The sequence below is a fragment of the Artemia franciscana genome, chromosome 10, assembly GCF_032884065.1.
Source record: "Artemia franciscana chromosome 10, ASM3288406v1, whole genome shotgun sequence".
In the NCBI taxonomy this organism is placed as follows: domain Eukaryota; kingdom Metazoa; phylum Arthropoda; class Branchiopoda; order Anostraca; family Artemiidae; genus Artemia; species Artemia franciscana.
In genome coordinates this window covers 38,501,939-38,519,341 of record NC_088872.1, presented here as the reverse complement: position 1 = coordinate 38,519,341, position 17,403 = coordinate 38,501,939, and the positions used below count along the sequence as shown (strand labels likewise).

At 36.0% G+C, this 17,403-nt stretch overlaps 1 protein-coding gene across 1 annotated transcript in view; it reads right to left on the bottom strand.

The window, feature by feature from the left end:
• Window positions 1-2,447: 2,447 nt before the first annotated feature.
• LOC136032468 (WD repeat and FYVE domain-containing protein 3-like) overlaps window positions 2,448-17,403 on the bottom strand; it is a 34,601-nt gene continuing 19,645 nt past the window's right edge. Inside the window, exons 6-11 of the mRNA XM_065712779.1 lie at window positions 16,552-16,797; window positions 11,858-13,324; window positions 10,902-11,172; window positions 7,176-7,287; window positions 3,862-4,059; window positions 2,448-2,784 (exon numbers count right to left, since the gene is read on the bottom strand). Coding sequence (XP_065568851.1) covers window positions 2,682-2,784; window positions 3,862-4,059; window positions 7,176-7,287; window positions 10,902-11,172; window positions 11,858-13,324; window positions 16,552-16,797 — 2,397 coding nt within the window. The 3' untranslated portion in view covers window positions 2,448-2,681. The remainder of the gene's footprint in view (window positions 2,785-3,861; window positions 4,060-7,175; window positions 7,288-10,901; window positions 11,173-11,857; window positions 13,325-16,551; window positions 16,798-17,403) is intronic.

Below are 17,403 nucleotides of genomic sequence, written 5' to 3'. Positions count from 1 at the left end.
AGTAATTGTATAACCAGTAACTGGTACATATACTGGTTATATTGTATAACTAGTAACTGGTCTTCAATGCATTACGCGAAAGTGGTTCCGGAATCTTCACAGGAGGCAATATCTTGAAATGTAACCTGAAAAATAAAGGAAATACCTTCATCTTCCGACATAAAATACCGCAAGGTGGGGTAGAAGAGGCTGGACATGTGGTTGTGCCACTGAAAGAAGACAATAAATTATAGGTGATCCAAAACAACTGCGTAAGGCAAGAATACTGCTGCAGGATTGTCAACCATCAACGTTTAAAGAAGCTAAGTAAAGGGGTAATGGATAAAATCTGGGTTACATTGAAATTCCTGGTTTTGCGATTTTAATTGCATCAACAAACCTGGATTCAATGGAATTGAACCAAAATAGGTGTCTTATTTATCTTGATTATACTAAACATTAAAAAAACAAAACAAAAACAAGTGTTGCATACGGGATCTTTTTTTTGTAGATGTCCATTAAAGTTGGGGGGAAAGCTTAATGGTACGTTTATTGGTATCAACAAGCTTAAAAAAAAACAATCCGTAACAAGTGTGGACAGCGCCATACATCTAGAGGACACATGTAAGTATGAGTAATTATATTAGAGTAAAAAAAACTCTAATATAAAGTAACAGGCGTTTGAAATCTACAAGTGGGTTAGACCCTTAAACATTGTAGTATTTTGCGTCACCATTTTCGTATTTTTCAAGGAAAGCTTGCTGAACAATTTAGTTATTAGGGCAGTAAACCCCTCCCTCTCTCTGCGCAGGTAAACGTACGAAATTCTTCTTTTCCAACGGCACTAAGATCCCCAGAACCTCGACCCTACCTATTCGAGCGCAACTTTATGCCCCAATCCGGAAATAAATGAAACCTCAAACCAGGGCCGTATCCAGGATTTTTTTTTTCGGGGGTGTTTTACGAAAGGATTTTTTTTCGGGGATTGTTTTACACAAAGATTTTTTTTCGGCGGGGGGAGGGGGTACAAAAAACCCTCAAAACGCAAAAAAAATTTGTTTATATTCATTTTTGTTACGTTCTTAACATTCAGATAAACATTTTTTTGGGGGGGGGGAACCCCTACCCAACCCCCCTCCTGGATACGGCCTTTTCTCAAATGAATCGACTCAGTGAAATGAGTTATAACAGTAATTATCCAAACTAACCGCTTATTTTGTACAGACTGCATACATCTTTAGGGACAAGTGCTCCACTATGTAAAATTATGATTGCGGAAGCGAAGGGGCTATATTAATAGCTTTTCAATAGTGTTGAATGGCAGGGGAAGGGGAGGGAGCGATCAGATTTGGGGGATAGAAAAATTGTGTTCGACCTGTTGAAATTTTTCAAGAAACCCCTATGGGAATAATAAATACATCAATGGTGAAGTAGCAGGAATTTGCCGCCAAAGTACAAAAAAAAAATGAAGAAAAACAATTGCTCGCCACAAAATGGGCCCGAAAGTGCTAAAAAACAATTTTTCGTCTTATTGACTCGAAACTGTCAGGGATCGTTCCCAGGGCCAAGAAGAACTCATTTCTTTGCAGGAAGGAGAAAAACTTTAGGGGGTAGAAAAATAGGTCGAAAACTTGTCATTTCTGATTGGTTTGAAACCTTTATCCAAAAGCTCCTGGTCCAAGGGCATCCTAAGGAAAAAAATGAAATGACACATTTCTGACAAGGCTTTTCGGTATATTTTTCAATACAAAAAAACTAACGCAAATTTCAAAATTGTAATTTGGTTGGTAGATAAAACTGAAACTTTTACTTAGCTTAGCTTTAATTTTCTTAGCGTAGCTTTCAAGTGATATAATTGTTTCTTTCGTTGAAACCTGATAACTGCATGTCGGCTGAAAAATACTACATGGCACCAGAAACTTGCAGTAATCGTAACCTTTAAGCCTCCTTCTAAGCAAAAAAAAAATGCCCATAAAAAACAACATGGCTATCCACAGTTGTAATTTATAGTCATAAATTTACGGTTACCGAGAATCTAATTGCATTGGTTTCAGTTTATTAATTGCAACAGCCGGCTGATTTTTAAAATGATATAAATTGTACACCTTCTCCTTTTAACGTGGCAAAGCTGAGATCTATGATGGTTGTAATCGAAAAATCAATCTGTATTCTTAAAAAATAATATATATATATATATATATATATATATATATATATATATATATATATATATATATATATATATATATATATATATATATATATATATATATATATATATATATTGGGAGGGAATAAAAAAGATATTGCAGCAGTTTAATAACGCGTTCTTTATTTATAAATTAGACGGAAGGCCCTGTTTTGGCACCCTACTGTAGTGGCCCACGGGGCGGTTACATACCAGGTATATCTACTATCGCCCCTGCATACAACACTTACATTGGATAAAGCAAAAATCCTTGGAAACATTTTAGCAGTTCTAATTTATATTTTAAAGAAATAAATATGGCACATTTATAAAAATTCAACGCAAAAACTAAAAGTGACAAAAATCTACATAAATAAGCCAAACTCAACAGGAAAAAATTAATTAGGTGAACACGGAATGTAAGAAATCAAAACAAAAACAGTTATACAATATAAATATCAACATTTAAAATTTGAATAGAGACAAACTACTTTCGATTAGAACTAGATACTCTTCAGGTTTCACAGGAATTCCTTAATAGCTGGTGACATGTCTGACACACACGGACTGGACGTCGAATCCGTAGTCGCGTTATTTCTGACTCGAAGCGACTGCACCTGTAAAGCAATGTAAACTAAGAATGATTTGATCCATACGCGCAAGCCCTCTTACACAATTAAAATAAAGCTTAAAAATTACATTGCCTAACATTAAAAGAAGAGTATAAGGTAAATTGATAAAAAGGTCGATAATTAGGCAAGTAAGTAAAGAAAAAAGGAGAATAAAATGCTGCCAACAACACACAGCAGCACCAAGCCGCCTGAGGCCAACAGTGCTACGCACGTTCCTCCTCCATCCCAGTCTATTCAAAGCCTCTATTCTTATACCATCCCAAGAAGTTCCCGTTTCCCTTAAATCTTTTCTTACGACATCCTCCCACCCCATTTGCGGACGGCTTTTCGTTTGGCTGACAAGAACAAAACCGGTAATATAATTCTTGGATTATTTCTTCATTTGATAAAAGATTCCAGCCTGCCTGCAATTTCGAATTTTTTTTTCATTTATTCAGGTTCCAAATTCTTGTAACTATTAGTATTAAGGCTTTGCGCCAACTGGTAACAATTGAATCTTATTCTCCAATTAGCAGAACTTGCAATTAATTTTTTTTCGCACGACAACTACCAATTATATCACAATCGTTGCTATTTGCCACGAATGACTACAGAAACGGCTACTTCGTACATTTGGGGAAGTTCTTTTATCTATGAAATATTATTTTGAAACCTCTACAGTTCAACATATCATTTTAAGGAACATTGTACACCCCACCCTCAGCTATGTCAATGCTTGCGAACGTAATACCCGAATATTTAACAATAATTTGACAAGTTTTGAATAACACTACTTTTTTATTTATATATGAAGAGCTACATTGATGAAATTCCTATATGTTATGTACTGAGAATATACTCAATACTCTATGTATTGAATATATGTATTGTATAGAATATCCTCAATATACCTAATATAACAAATATACACTAGCACATTGCGAATAATGTCTTGAGAACGCAAGCACTGATAACGAATGATTATATAATTGATATTATATTAATAAGTAACGTTAATCAATAATGTTAATTGATGTTAACATTATATCAATAATTAATGTTTATCATCGAAAGACTGCATACCTGGAGCAAAAAACGTGGCCACAATTTCGACAATGATGCTTCCTTTCTGTCAAAGTGAAACGAGTGCTACAACTTCGGCAGGATTCGGCTACTTCATCTTTGAGCCAATAATCTGCCATTGACTTCCCTGGTAGGTCAGCAACAGACCAAGAGTAAATACGACCACGAGCATCTCCCACATAAACACTACGGTGATCCCTATAAAAGTGGTAACTGTTTAAATATAATTTGAACAAAGCAGATCACCAACTTTGGCAACGTTCTGTCAAAGACTTCAAGTTTTAACATCCCTGTGAGCAATTCACTAATTTAATGCAAATAATTTGTTTTCAACAAAACATTCCAAAAATCCAGGCTTGCATAAATAAAGAAGGGATATTGCCCGGTCTCCTCTCTCTTAAAGTACCAAGGACAGGGAAACTAATCTAATTTTTTGATTGGTTAAATGGAGGCTTACACAATCGTACATACTACTACTACTACAACTAACAGTTCACCGCAGCACCAAGCCGTATGAGGCCAACAACCACTCAGAAATAAAAATATCGCGAATTCAATTTTTAATGGAAAAAAATTCATATGCAGCTATGCAGTCTTTGGAAATAGCGAACACAAAATAAAAAGAAGAAGAAAATAAAAGCAGGTGAAAAATCAGCAACAACCCCCCCCCCCCCCCTCCAAAAAAAACAGCTAAAAATACATGGCACCAAACAGCTTAAGAAAATGTAGCTTTCCTTTGACGTTATAGTTGTCCTTGGGAATCAACAGAATGATAATGTTTGAAATTTTCCGGGCGAAAAGCATTGTCAAATTTGACTAATTGATTTGTTGGCTGGTTCAATGTGGCAACACTGGCTAAAATGTGGTACTGCCCTAAAAAATATAGTTTTGAAAGAACCAAAAGAGAGATCTTGGAAAATCGCGGTTTTCAGGTAGGAATAAATCTAAGATGGGTCCAAGTGGCTAAAAATGCTCTGATTTTGATCTTAGTATTTTGAGAATAAATCCTGTGTGCACCAATGTTAAACATGTCTAACTACAAATCAATTGTGCAAGCATTTTGGATCTACTACACTTTAAACTGCTTTAGGTTTGACACACATTGTAATTATACATAAAAAGGTCATCTTGCACGTTTTGGAGACCACTGACGGTAAGGAAAAAAGGTAGAACATGTGTTCTAATTCAGACTAATTATCTAAGATTTTCTCTTTTTCTTACCTATCTTTTTTTCTTTTCTGATTGGCTACTGGTTTACAAAAGGACCTCATAAAACGAAGAGTATAACAAATTAGAAACACATTAACAACTGGAACTTCATAGGAGGGGGGGGAGGGGGAAATTTTGAACTAATTGGGATGGAGGAGGTTACAGGCGAATTGGTACTGTAGTGAGTTGTTAATAACAATAGCATTTGTTTTTCGAACATTTCCTGTCATCTTAACATAATTTATCATTCTATACTTTCCCAATTGCCATTCAACATTACAAAAACCTTAAGAGTAAGTTCCATATATTTAGATTTGACCCTTGAGTAACGTTGAAATTTACGAAACCAACATTAATTGTGTCGGTGTTAGCTCTAAAAATATACTGACTGAACAATCATAGACACGTGTAGATACATATCAATGCAAGGAATGCATTTTATCTACACCTGTATTGGGCTCTAAATAGAAAATAGAGAAAGTAAGTGTAGCAAACTATTAATAGTTCCAGCAGGAATAAGCACTACTGTTAAACGTAGATGCTGATTTAAGGCATGGAAACATGTTGCCAATTTTACCTTAAGAAATTCCAACACTATTCTACTCTCTAACTGTTAGCTAATATGTTGGTATTTGTTCATCAGTGGGTATATGTGTATTTGAGCCCAAAAATTACGTTTGACTTATTTTGTTCCTTGATAAAGCTTGTTGAAAGCTTCTCCCTGCAAGTTTAATTGCCAAGGTATCAATCCAGATTTTATATCTTGAGAAGCAATAAACATCTGAAGGGTTGAGAATGGCTGAAAACAGGCTCTAAAATCGAAACAATTGGGAGCGGGGAATTCATCAGCCCCCCTCCCAAAAAGGATGAATTATAAAAAAGGAAAGGATCATAATGGTCTCCAAGCGAGAAATCCAACGAGAGGATTATTTCAAAATGATTTACCAACCCAGGAGCTTACACAGGATTTTTTTTCCTTTGGGAAGGGCGGAAGGGGGGGAGGTGCGAAACACAAATCACTCCCACATATATGGAAATTAAAGTTGACCACTTCAAGCTCTTGAGAGATTTTGTTAAGAGATCGTCCTTTTTGTAACATTCTCGATAGGTCTACCTCAAATGAAATCCCGGAGAAGCTAAGGTTCTGTCTCTTGAATCTTCTGAATTAATTTTGTTACGATTACACGGTCTGTCCAGTTGTCCATAGACCCAAAGACTTAGTGCAAGCTTTCCTTTCCCTAGAAGTGCATCTTTCAGAGATAGAAAAATGATATGATGCATGGATGGTCAAATTCGACCCATCTAAGGCTAAAGAGCCATCTGTCATCCAACCAGAGATTACTCGTTGACGCCCCGAATTCAACTATAAAGGTGTAGCTATCAATAAAGTTGATCAGCCACATCTTTTGGGAATGCATTTCTCGTCAGACCTATCATCAGACTTGAAGTGCACGAAAGAACTAGAGATTGATTTTTTGTTCTAAGAATGCATAGCCTTCATAATTGATCATTTCCCTCTAAAAGTCATGCGTTAAGCCTACCACAAAATTTGGATGCCATACCATTGCAGGGGCTCCTAAAATCTGCTGGTACCTCTTGCTTGGATAAAATCTTCAGCGCATCCGAAACAGTGTTTTAAGGATGATCAAGGGTATCAATCAGTATCTAAGTGAGAGATTTAATGTGGCGTCAATGAATGTTTTCCACAAGTATATCACCTAGCACCATCTGTTGGCTTTAGACTATGCGGCAGAGACGCTTGGACTACCAACAAGAACAGACCCCGTTCTGAGTACGTAAGGACAGCCTTCATAGACATTGCACTTCCACTTGGAAAGTTCTCTCGCGGAGCATCACCCCTGAAAACCCGTCTCTCGATTCCTTTAAAAAAAATACAGCATATGCAATCCTTAGTTTGATACGGGACGGTACCATGAAAGATGTAATAGAAAAGTTATTTGTCATAAAAAGAAAAGGCATCTGTTTTCTTACTCCTTAAATAAAGGAAGAACAGTAACTACGAAACATGTTTAAGCATTAACTGGGCCGAGTAGAATAGACAAAAGCAAAAACAGAGCTGTAAAAAAGAAAAAAAAATTATGGACCTCGAAACTTGAAGAGCGGTAATAGAAGCAGGATACGCATTATCGGGCCGATCAAAAGCAGTGTGCATTGTTAGCTTGCTCGAGAATACCAACTGTCTTTGCCATTTGAAACCTGAAAAAAGGCAACGTACAATAAATCCAATTTATACTGCAAAAAGTTGACAAACTTGGTGTTGTTAAAAAGGTAAAAGTCCATTTTCAAGATATACATTTTTTATATATTATTTTTGCGACAAGATCCAAAAAGCTTACGATTTCTGTAAAAAAAAAATAATCCAAAAACTCTATTTCTTTTCCGCTTAACAAAAGGCACGAAGTGACTATTAAGGGTTAAGAACATTATTAATCAGCTAATAGTTCCTATAGCTGTACTCTGTAACAAAATATGCCCGCTGGCTAGCACCGGTACGCGCACTTTCCTGCTGTTTAATTTGTATTCCGATATACTGCTAAGCCATTATATTTAAAACGATTGTTGCTTGCACCGGGCTTGGAATCATCGCTTATGAACTGACCATTCATCTAATTTGCGAGTCAGTCCAATTGTATGAGCCAGGCAGTTTTAAATAAAAAGCTGGCATTCCTAACACTTTCAACTTTCAATCTTGCAAAACTACTAAATAACTGCACGTATTTTTCGAAAACTAAAAAAAAAAAAAAAAAAAAAGCGCTGACATATTTTGTGGTCATGTTTATGTTTGGGAATCAAACGGCTAAACTGTGATTCACACCGCTAAAGATTGCCAGTTTATATTCAGTACAGAGAAGGATAAGAACCAAAAAGACTTTTGTTCACGGCTTGTATATTTTGTTCACGTTTTTTTTTCCCGGCTTATAGACAAAACAGACTGACTATTTATTTTCTCAAACGGACAAAGGAAAAAGTTAGTGTTAAACAAAAAGGCATCAGTAGTTTTCATAAGAAGTTTTCATAAGTCTTTTTCATAAGACTAGGATTGGAAAAACGTAACCCTTACTGTCTTACACCACGATGGTCCTCATTTATATATATATATATATATATATATATATATATATATATATATATATATATATATATATATATATATATATACATAGCTAAAAAAAGAGCTAAGTTCATGCAATTCTTCTTTTAACTGACACAGGGACTAATACATATAGCATACAATATAGAATAAGGAACATAAAAGCCCTCAGATAATAATAAGACCTCAGATGAAAGCCGCTCGCCTCTTAAAGGAAAAGTTTACTCGAAGAAATGGGTTTCTGGAGGTCCTCAATACAACATGAGTTTTTCCATTCCGGTTTCCCCAATCCCGTAAGGGCATATCAAAGACTCTATTCTCAGCGAGAATTGTGACTAGATCTCCCTTCTTTGGAGAATTGGGCAGGCAGGAAGGATCAGAATGTTAAGGTCATTAAAACCTTCTGGCTCCAGTAAGGAGGTAAAAGTTTCCATAGATAAAAACTTTCGGATTGAAGATTTTTTGGAAGCCACAGGATCAGCCTAAAGACTGGTTTTAGGAGGTTACCTAATATCCTAGATCTTAGCCTCCTCAATTTCTTTATTAAGGCTACCTCAAAGACGGAATAAATACAGGTATTCATAAAACCATTTTAAGAAATTCGTAACGGAAAGCATACTTATTCTTCAGTCAGTTCATAAGAAAATCATGTATAGATTTGCTCTGCACCTAAAAAAATGAGCACAAAACTAATTAGAGTAATTGTGACTGAACAAAAGTCAAAACATTCTCAACTTTTGTTTGGTGATTTAACGATAATGAACTGACTCGACTAAAGTCCCAACAATCCTCGATGGTTGTTTTAGGGGCACTTCTTTTGTCAGTCTACTGATGTAACTATTATATGAACTTCTACATTTTGCCAGACAGAGAAAGTATGACATGTTCAGCGACGACAAATTGTCTTTCCATCTTTTTGGGGGCATTCTCTTGGGCTAAATTCATGTACACGGCTTTCATAGGCTATCTTCACGAGGCGAGTGCTTTCCATAAGCTTGATGTATCCTAGCCCTCTAAGTCGTTGCAGGTTTATTCTGTCGAAGATTCTATGTTTAACCTTGAAACTTTGGAGCAGTTCGGTGTTGGATATTCTATCATGGTAAGTGATCACAGTAATACACTTTAGTGATTTTATTTCAGAGGCAGCAAGACGAACCTGATCCTGATCATCTGTTATAACAATCCAAGTTTCACAGGCATAACTGGTGATGGAATAATCAGCGAGTTGAATAGCATTACTTTAAGCATTGTTGATAAACTCTTCATCAGAGTTTGAAAAACTGCAGTTCGCAAGTACTAGGAATGTCTTGATGTCTCTGGAATGGTTAATGTCAGAATTGAGCAAGCTACCACAAGATAGGTAAATTCCTCGACTTACTTTATATTATCGCCTCCAAGGGGGAAAGTGGGATTTTCTGGGGATTCAGGTTTACGCGAGTAGCGTATAGATTTCGCTTTCGAGGCATTAATGGTAATCCCAAAAGATTGGTAGTCGTGTGAGCGATGTTGGCCTGGGATTGAAGATCACGGAGAGAGTCAAGTCTATATAATTGGCGTAAGCTAGTTTGCCTGTCATTGCTCCTGCTATGAGGGCACCCGACTACCTACCCACGAGTGAAAGGACTGTAGTTAAAAAGAAATTAAAGAGCTACGGTGACAGCAGGCAGCCATGCAGAAAACTAGTCGAGTTTTCACAGCTTTAGGTGAACCCTTCTCCAGTCATAATGGGTCTCCTGGACTCTGAGTATATGTCTAAAATTAAGGAAACCAAGTTGGGTGGGATTCCAAAGTGAAAGAGAATGTGTGACATACCTTCTCTCCATATTAGGTTGAACGCCTCTTTGAAGTCTATGAAGAATTGGTAGATATTGAGGTCACGTTCTAGATATTTTTCCGTGATTTCACGAAAGGTAGATATCTCATCAAGCGTCAACCTATTTGACGGGAAATTCCCCTGATATTCTGGGATGACCGCTGAGCATATTGCTCAGGTGCGTTCAAGAATGACTCTTGTCAGAATTTTAGCGGCATGTCTGCTAAGAGTAAATCGTTGATGTTTATCGCAAACTGCTTTTGAAGCTTTCTAATTAAGAGGGGCTATCGCGGCTTCACATGGTGATGAGAAGTAGCCTAATTCCAAGAAAACTGTGGTAATCTTGTGATACAGGTCAGCGAGGGGTACGCAGCTGACTTTCGGAAGTTCCGTCTGTAATTTATTGACTATATAATTATATAGTTGACTATATAACGTTCATTTATTGACTATATAATTAAGATACATGAATTTCCTAGTCTACTTTGTTATTCTGCTCACTATTTAAAAGAAACGGGATTTCTCTGTTCTTTCCGTTTTGATTTGATTCGGAGGCTAAGACGGCGATACTGCTTTTTTCATTTAGATACAATAATTTAAGAATTATATTATTGTTCTAAAACTAAAAGGAATAAATCACATAAATTTTATTTTTTTTTCTTAAAACATACTATTCTTTCAAGTTCTTAGTGGTTGCACTGTTTGGCACAAATAAGGGAGTTTCATATGGATGAAACCTTGGCTAAATTTCGCCAAAAATGTAGTTAAGCACGCAATATTGTTTCAAGCAGAGGATGAAATTCATATTAAAGTAAAAATATAATAGTATTTCACAGCTTCTGATACAGTTTGAATATCCTTCGTAGAAGAAAAGAGCTAGCTCGAACCCGGAAGACACTAACATACCTTCACGTAGAGGATTCCTTGGTTCCTTTTTAAACCCACAATCTGGTTTATGTTGGCCTATTTTATTTTCCGAATTTGGCGCCTGAAGATTTCCAACGACGACAAAGGAATCTCCAAGGCTACTGACACTCCTACTTGACTTCAGGGGCTTTGGTTTGTCCCGCAAATCTTCATCGGAATCATCACTAAAATCACCATGCAACGTCATCATATTACCAACACTTTTGCACAGATTTGCCCTGCGAGTAGGACTTAACTTTCTTTGCCGAATCTGCAAAAATAAAACAAAATCTTAATGCCATTTGGTTTGAACCGTAAGACAAAACCTTGATACTTCATCCGCATGAATGAAATAGGAAATACAGTGATAATCTTAAAACAGCTAGATTTGTAATGTGAGAAAGAAAAAGCAGAAAGAATGAACTAAGCCTGAAATAATACTTTTTAACAGACGAAAACAATTCCCACAGTTCAGAAACTACTTCAGTGTTATAAACGTTTTTTTTAACTTCGTCTGTTTAGCGGATCAAATTCAAAACCATATTTCAAGAAAATCAGAAACCCGTTTACAAGTATAGCTTTCATCATGCACAAAGGGTCTATGGCTTTTTGGTAGTTTAAACGAGAGGTAGATATGGTCTAGGCGTGAAGTTCCGCATGATAGACTTGTCAGCATAATTACAAATTTAAATATTTAGGATGAAAATATGAAAAGATTGACTAAGCTTACCGAAAAGAGTAAAACAATAATATTAAAAGAAACTTTAAAAGCAAACATAAATCTTTTTTTCTTTTTTTTTGCTACCCAGACAAACTTGAAAACTACCCAGAATAACGTTGAAGAAAAAAGCCAAGTACTTCGAAATTCTAGTTTAAAGAAAAAGTTATTAAAAAAAGAAGAAGAATTTATACTAAAATTTGGCATGCAATGAATAAGAAGATTTATTTATTTTTACCTGATCTGACATGTTTTCAGGCAGAGTCTGTCCTTGTTCTTCCTTTACATCAAAGGATCCAGATCGTGAGTTAAGATCCTCGAAGCTATCTTGATCAAAGGTACCATCAATTTGATGATCGTAAACAGATTGATAGAAAACTTCTGCATCAGAGCTTCGGACAGGTTCATCGATAGAGGATTGTCTTTCGAGTTGGCCTTTTCCAAGTTTTTCTCCCCTGAGTTCAATTAATAATTCTTGATTTTCTGCAATAATACTTTGCAGACGTTTATGCAACTCAGAACTTTGATTATCATCATCATCTGAACTTTCCTGATCTGATTCGCCTTTGAGCAGCTCCTGCTTTACGAGACTTTCCTCAACGTTCACCTTTTCCTCAACAGTAGTTACAGAGGGCTCATCAATAGGCACTTGGACATACTCTAAACACCACATACGTACAACACCATCGGTTGATCCTGTTAATACCACATTCCTTGGATCCCACTCTAAGGCCTGAGAAAAAGCGACACATAGTATTTGCTGCATTCTGTCAGCACGACCAACTAGTGTATTAACACTGGCAAGTAATTCACCGTTTACCGACCAAAGAAAGAGCCACGTCCCAGCACAAGTTGCAATATCTCCTGTTAACTCATTAACTGACACAGCTGTGATCGGACCAGGATGAGCACGTAGTTGTCGAATGAAACTGAGACGTGACAGATCCCATATAATGGCACTGCAATCCCGAGAGCCTGATACGATTATTTGATATGACTGTTTTGCAACCAAGCAAGTAACAACATCTGTATGACCGTAAAGGCGCTTTTTCACCTCAAGTGTCTTCCGGCCAAGTTCCCAAACAGTCACGACAGTATCAGAGCCTCCACTAATAATAAGTTTTGGAGTAGGACAGATGCATGCCAAAATATCGCCATACTGTTGGCTTTCACATATAAGAATTGACCTGTCATTTTCATATGTGCTAATTCTTATTGTATGATCAGCATAACCCCAGGATACACATCTGATATTTGAGGGTGGAATAAACGCTTTATTTTCTTCAACTGCCAACAAGGCTCTATCTTGCTGAACTATCTGCCCAACAGGCCGTTTCAATTCTTTAATAGGCTGTAGAGAAGGTCTTAAGGTGTGCAGATGATGAAAAAACAATTTTTCAGCAGCCGCGGATCCCATTGAGAAAACTTGAGAGGATTCAGTTGGAAAACCATTTTTGCCAACTTTCTTGGCCGGGTGTGGCTTTTTAAATAAAGGTTTTGGCGTCTGACCAAAATTGTTTATGAATCCAATAATCGCGTTCCGCTTAAGAGGGTCTTCAATACTGTAGATATCGACATTGCCTTCGTAAAAAAGGTGATGAAAAACGTTGACAGCATCAACAGCTGCTTGTCCTTGTTGTTTAAATCCAAATATTAAATCAATCCATTCATGAAGATGTGCGGAAACGTAGTCACATTCAAGTGCCTAGAATTAAATATAAAGCTTATCAGTTTTCGAATCTTTGTAACTCAAGTATACAATAACAATTTTAATGTCTAGAACTTGAGTCAACTTCTCATTCTTGGGTAAGTTTTTTTTTCTTAAATAACTTAAAAAATTTAAAGAGTCGAATCTCTTTTTCATTATGAGCCTCGAGGAAATCTGTTTTTAAGCTTCTAGCTCGACTAGGTTAGATTTTCGTTAAAATGAAAAACCCAAGAACAATGCTACTGCTATAAAACCTTTATCTGAGCTACTGGCAAATATTTATGTCGAGAACCTTGAAAATTGGGCATTAAATTCTTATTTTTTAAAACACGTCTATTGGGGTCGTTATATAGATGACGTAATTTCACTTTGGAATTATGAGGAAGCTGAACTTCGGGGATTCTTAGATCATCTTAACACTTATGACCGAAACTTGCAGTTCACCCTAGAAGTTGAAATTGAAAATAAACTACTGTTTTTAGATGTGTTAATTATTCGTAATGCTGATAAACTGGATTTTACTATCTATCGAAAGCCAACTATCTATAGATACTATAGATATACTACTACTATCTATCGATAGTACGATATCGATATACTACTATAGACTACTACTATCTATCGAATAGATATCTTCACTTTAATTCAAATCCCCCCCCCCCCCACAAGTTAAAAGAGCAGTTGTAACTTCCCTCATTAATCGTGCCCTGAATATTTATCCGATTCGTATATAAATGCGGAAATAAACTTTATCAGAGATATTCTTTTTGGTAATGGATACCCCATTCCTTTTGTCAATAAAATAATTAACTGTAGAATAAAAAGACATTCTTGTAAAATCGAAGAAGATATTTCACAATGTGAGGCTACTGATAAGCCCTCAAATATTGTCTATCTTCCGTATATCCCAAAAATCAAAACAAAATTAAAAAATATCTGCACAAAAAATAATCTGTACGTAGTTTTTACTAATAATTTTAAAATCATTAATTTCTTAAATTCCGGTAAAGATAAGACCCCAGTTCCTCGCCAAAGAGGGGTCTATCAAATACCCTGTTATTGTGGAAATTACTATGTCGGCAGGACCCATCAGAATCTAGAAAAATGGTTACAAAAGCATAAAAAAGACACAGACAAGGCATTAATTTCAAATAGTTCCAACAACTCCTTTGATTCTGCTTTAGGTTGGCATATATTTAATAATCCGTCCCACACGATACTTTTTGAAAAATCTTCACTCATCAGTAATGATTTGGGGATAAAACAGGTGGTTCGAGAATCAATCGAAATTAATCTCAAAATAAATAATAATATTTCCTTGAACAGGGACTTAGGGGAATATTCACTAAACTCTTTATACTCATATCTAATTAAAAATGATCAAACAAAATATTTTACTAAACCGATTTATAATAGTATTGAGGCATTGAGACATGCTGCCAAAAATGCAAGGATGGCTCTGAGAACTTGCATTTAATCACTTTGTTCTCTTTAGTTTGAAAGAATTTATATTCTCACTTCATTCTTTTTGTCAGTCCTGGTTGAACTTCGTTGAAGTAAGGATGCTAGGGCTGTTTTAAAAAAATATTATTTACTTTTAATTCTCACAAAAAACTGGGCTAAGGACATAACGACTGACTGGCCTCGACTGGTACTGGTTTAACAAAGTTACACGGTGAACTTCTGAGCTTTTGCTAGAAGACACAGACAAGTGATTGCGTCTGGATTTTGAGAAGTCCAAGTCGCTTTATGTTCGTCACCAATTTGGACTAATCAGGATTTGGAACTGGGACAAAACAGAGCTACCAACCAATAAAGAAGCTTCACATGTGTTGCGAATGAAGGAAAAAACGAATCCAACAGTTTCGGTTAAAACAGGCCAGAACATCACCATGTCAGGTTTCATGAGCGCAAGCAGAGAGATGATTTCCCTGGTCTGGAAATTTTTTCAAGTTGAAAGTCCCTGGCATAATATTTCGGGCTGTTCTCCTCGATGTGTTGCCCTTGTGTGGTGAAGACCTTAGAAATCAGCATTTACTCAAAACTGGTCTTCAGAACACAGCTACTTGGTTTGCTAATGCTCACATCATTCTATCCAGGTGTATTTTCAGAGGCTGATTTCCTCCCAGCAACTGTAACTGATCTAAAACAGCTGCGCCTCAAGGAAAAGGCTTATCATAAGCTGAAAGGTCAGTATCCCCAGAAGAATCAGCCACCGTATACTTTCAAATAATGAAAGAGAACGCTATTGAGTCAAGCTCAGGTTTTGAGACGCTGGAAGCAGTGTTACCAAATCCCAAAGCTATTGCTGCACTTCAGTTGAATGGTATTAGAAACCACGACTGGAACAGAATCCTGACCAACTCTCCAAAAATAAAAAAGTTGAAGCACACACTTCGAGTTTTTAGTACAAAAGAAAAAAAACGATACTGAGAGCGGGAGGCCCCATTATCAGGGATGAAAATGATAAAATCAAAAACAAAGGCAGAGAGGTATCATAGCAAGATTGACGAGGATTTTTCTGAGGCAAATAACGACATCGACGAATCACTGCAAAAAAATGAGCCAATAGAACTCAGAACAGATTTCGTTTAGTAGAAGTTTTCTGTATGAAAAGAGTACATTCTGTTATTTTCCATGCCGGGGAAATAGAATAAAGTTAAAATGACTGTTTTATATATAGAACTTGCACTATCCTAAAATTTTAGGAGGATTATCCCAAAAGAAAATTTGCTCTCAGAAGTCTCCCCGAGAATTAACGTTCGTCACTGAATGAACGGTAACATAAAATATAAATCGTTAATCTTTGGAGAGACTAAGAAGAAACCAATTTTCTCTTCGAAAACACAGTAAAATTTAGGGATAATAAAAACACTGGTGTTATACGGTTTTTTTTACGCAGAAGAGGCATAATTGAAAGAAGTAAAGTAAAGCAGTGTTAGCTTGTATACAAAGCGCCTTTATTGAATTAGCAAGATTACTTCAGTCGTAGTAAGAGGCAAAAACATAGTATGAGACCGTCTCTAACGTACATGTGATCATTTTTTTGAAAAAATAAATTTTCCTTCGAACGTACTATTTTAAAGTGGTGAGGGGATGACAACTACAGCGTTTAACCAGTGGCGAAGAAACAAAAACAAAGTGTCTAGCTTTTGACATTATGCAAAACGTAAATCTAGCTTTTGACATTATGGTATTCCTGGCAAATGTTTATGAAAATTTACCTCTCTGTGTACTCGGATGAATTCTCGAGGATCATTTTTTGCCCAGGGAGGTAGTTCAACAGCATCAACTTGAACTCCACTCTGCTTGGTTCCAAGATCAAAATGATTTGTGTTTACAAGGAAATCAGGAAGGTAAAAAAATTCTGGAATCAACTCTTTTACGTCAGCCATATTATGCTTTGCGGCTGAATACCATGCCTCACGAACACTATGAAACATTCTGTCAGCAAGGTCGAAATGGCCACCCTAGAATAAAACAGGTGGTCTTGTTTATAACCACATTTCAATGTGCGAGACAGTAGATTTTTGGAAACAATATTGTTATATCAGCTGATTCATTTAAAACTCATCTTTATTACCCTAGTTAAAGGAGCGATATTTGCCTCATCTTACACTGGAAAATACTGATTATTGTTCATTTTATTTTATCAATGAGGTACTTCACAATTTATTTTTTTTATATTTATTGTTATCCGTTTAGAGTGCAATATTAAGTTCAAACTAACAGTCAAATATGTTCAGAGTAAGACACCAGTTACGGACAAAAAAGTAAATAAAAAATACATTAAAATAAAACTCTATTTTAGATTTAATCAATTTTATATTGAGGGAAGCACCGACGTCGCAATATAGAAAAAAGTTATTAGCTGGTCCAAAAATTACAGATTTAAGATTATGTAGAATTATATTTCATTAGATAGGTTCTTTCATATTTTCTTTACGACAGATAAGCCTGTGCTTAGCATTTTAGTAGTAGTAGTAGTAGTAGTAAAACAATTTTATGAGAAATAAACATTTCTTAATCAATAGCACAACATAAGCGAAGCTTGCGAGGCTGTGCTAAATTCAAAG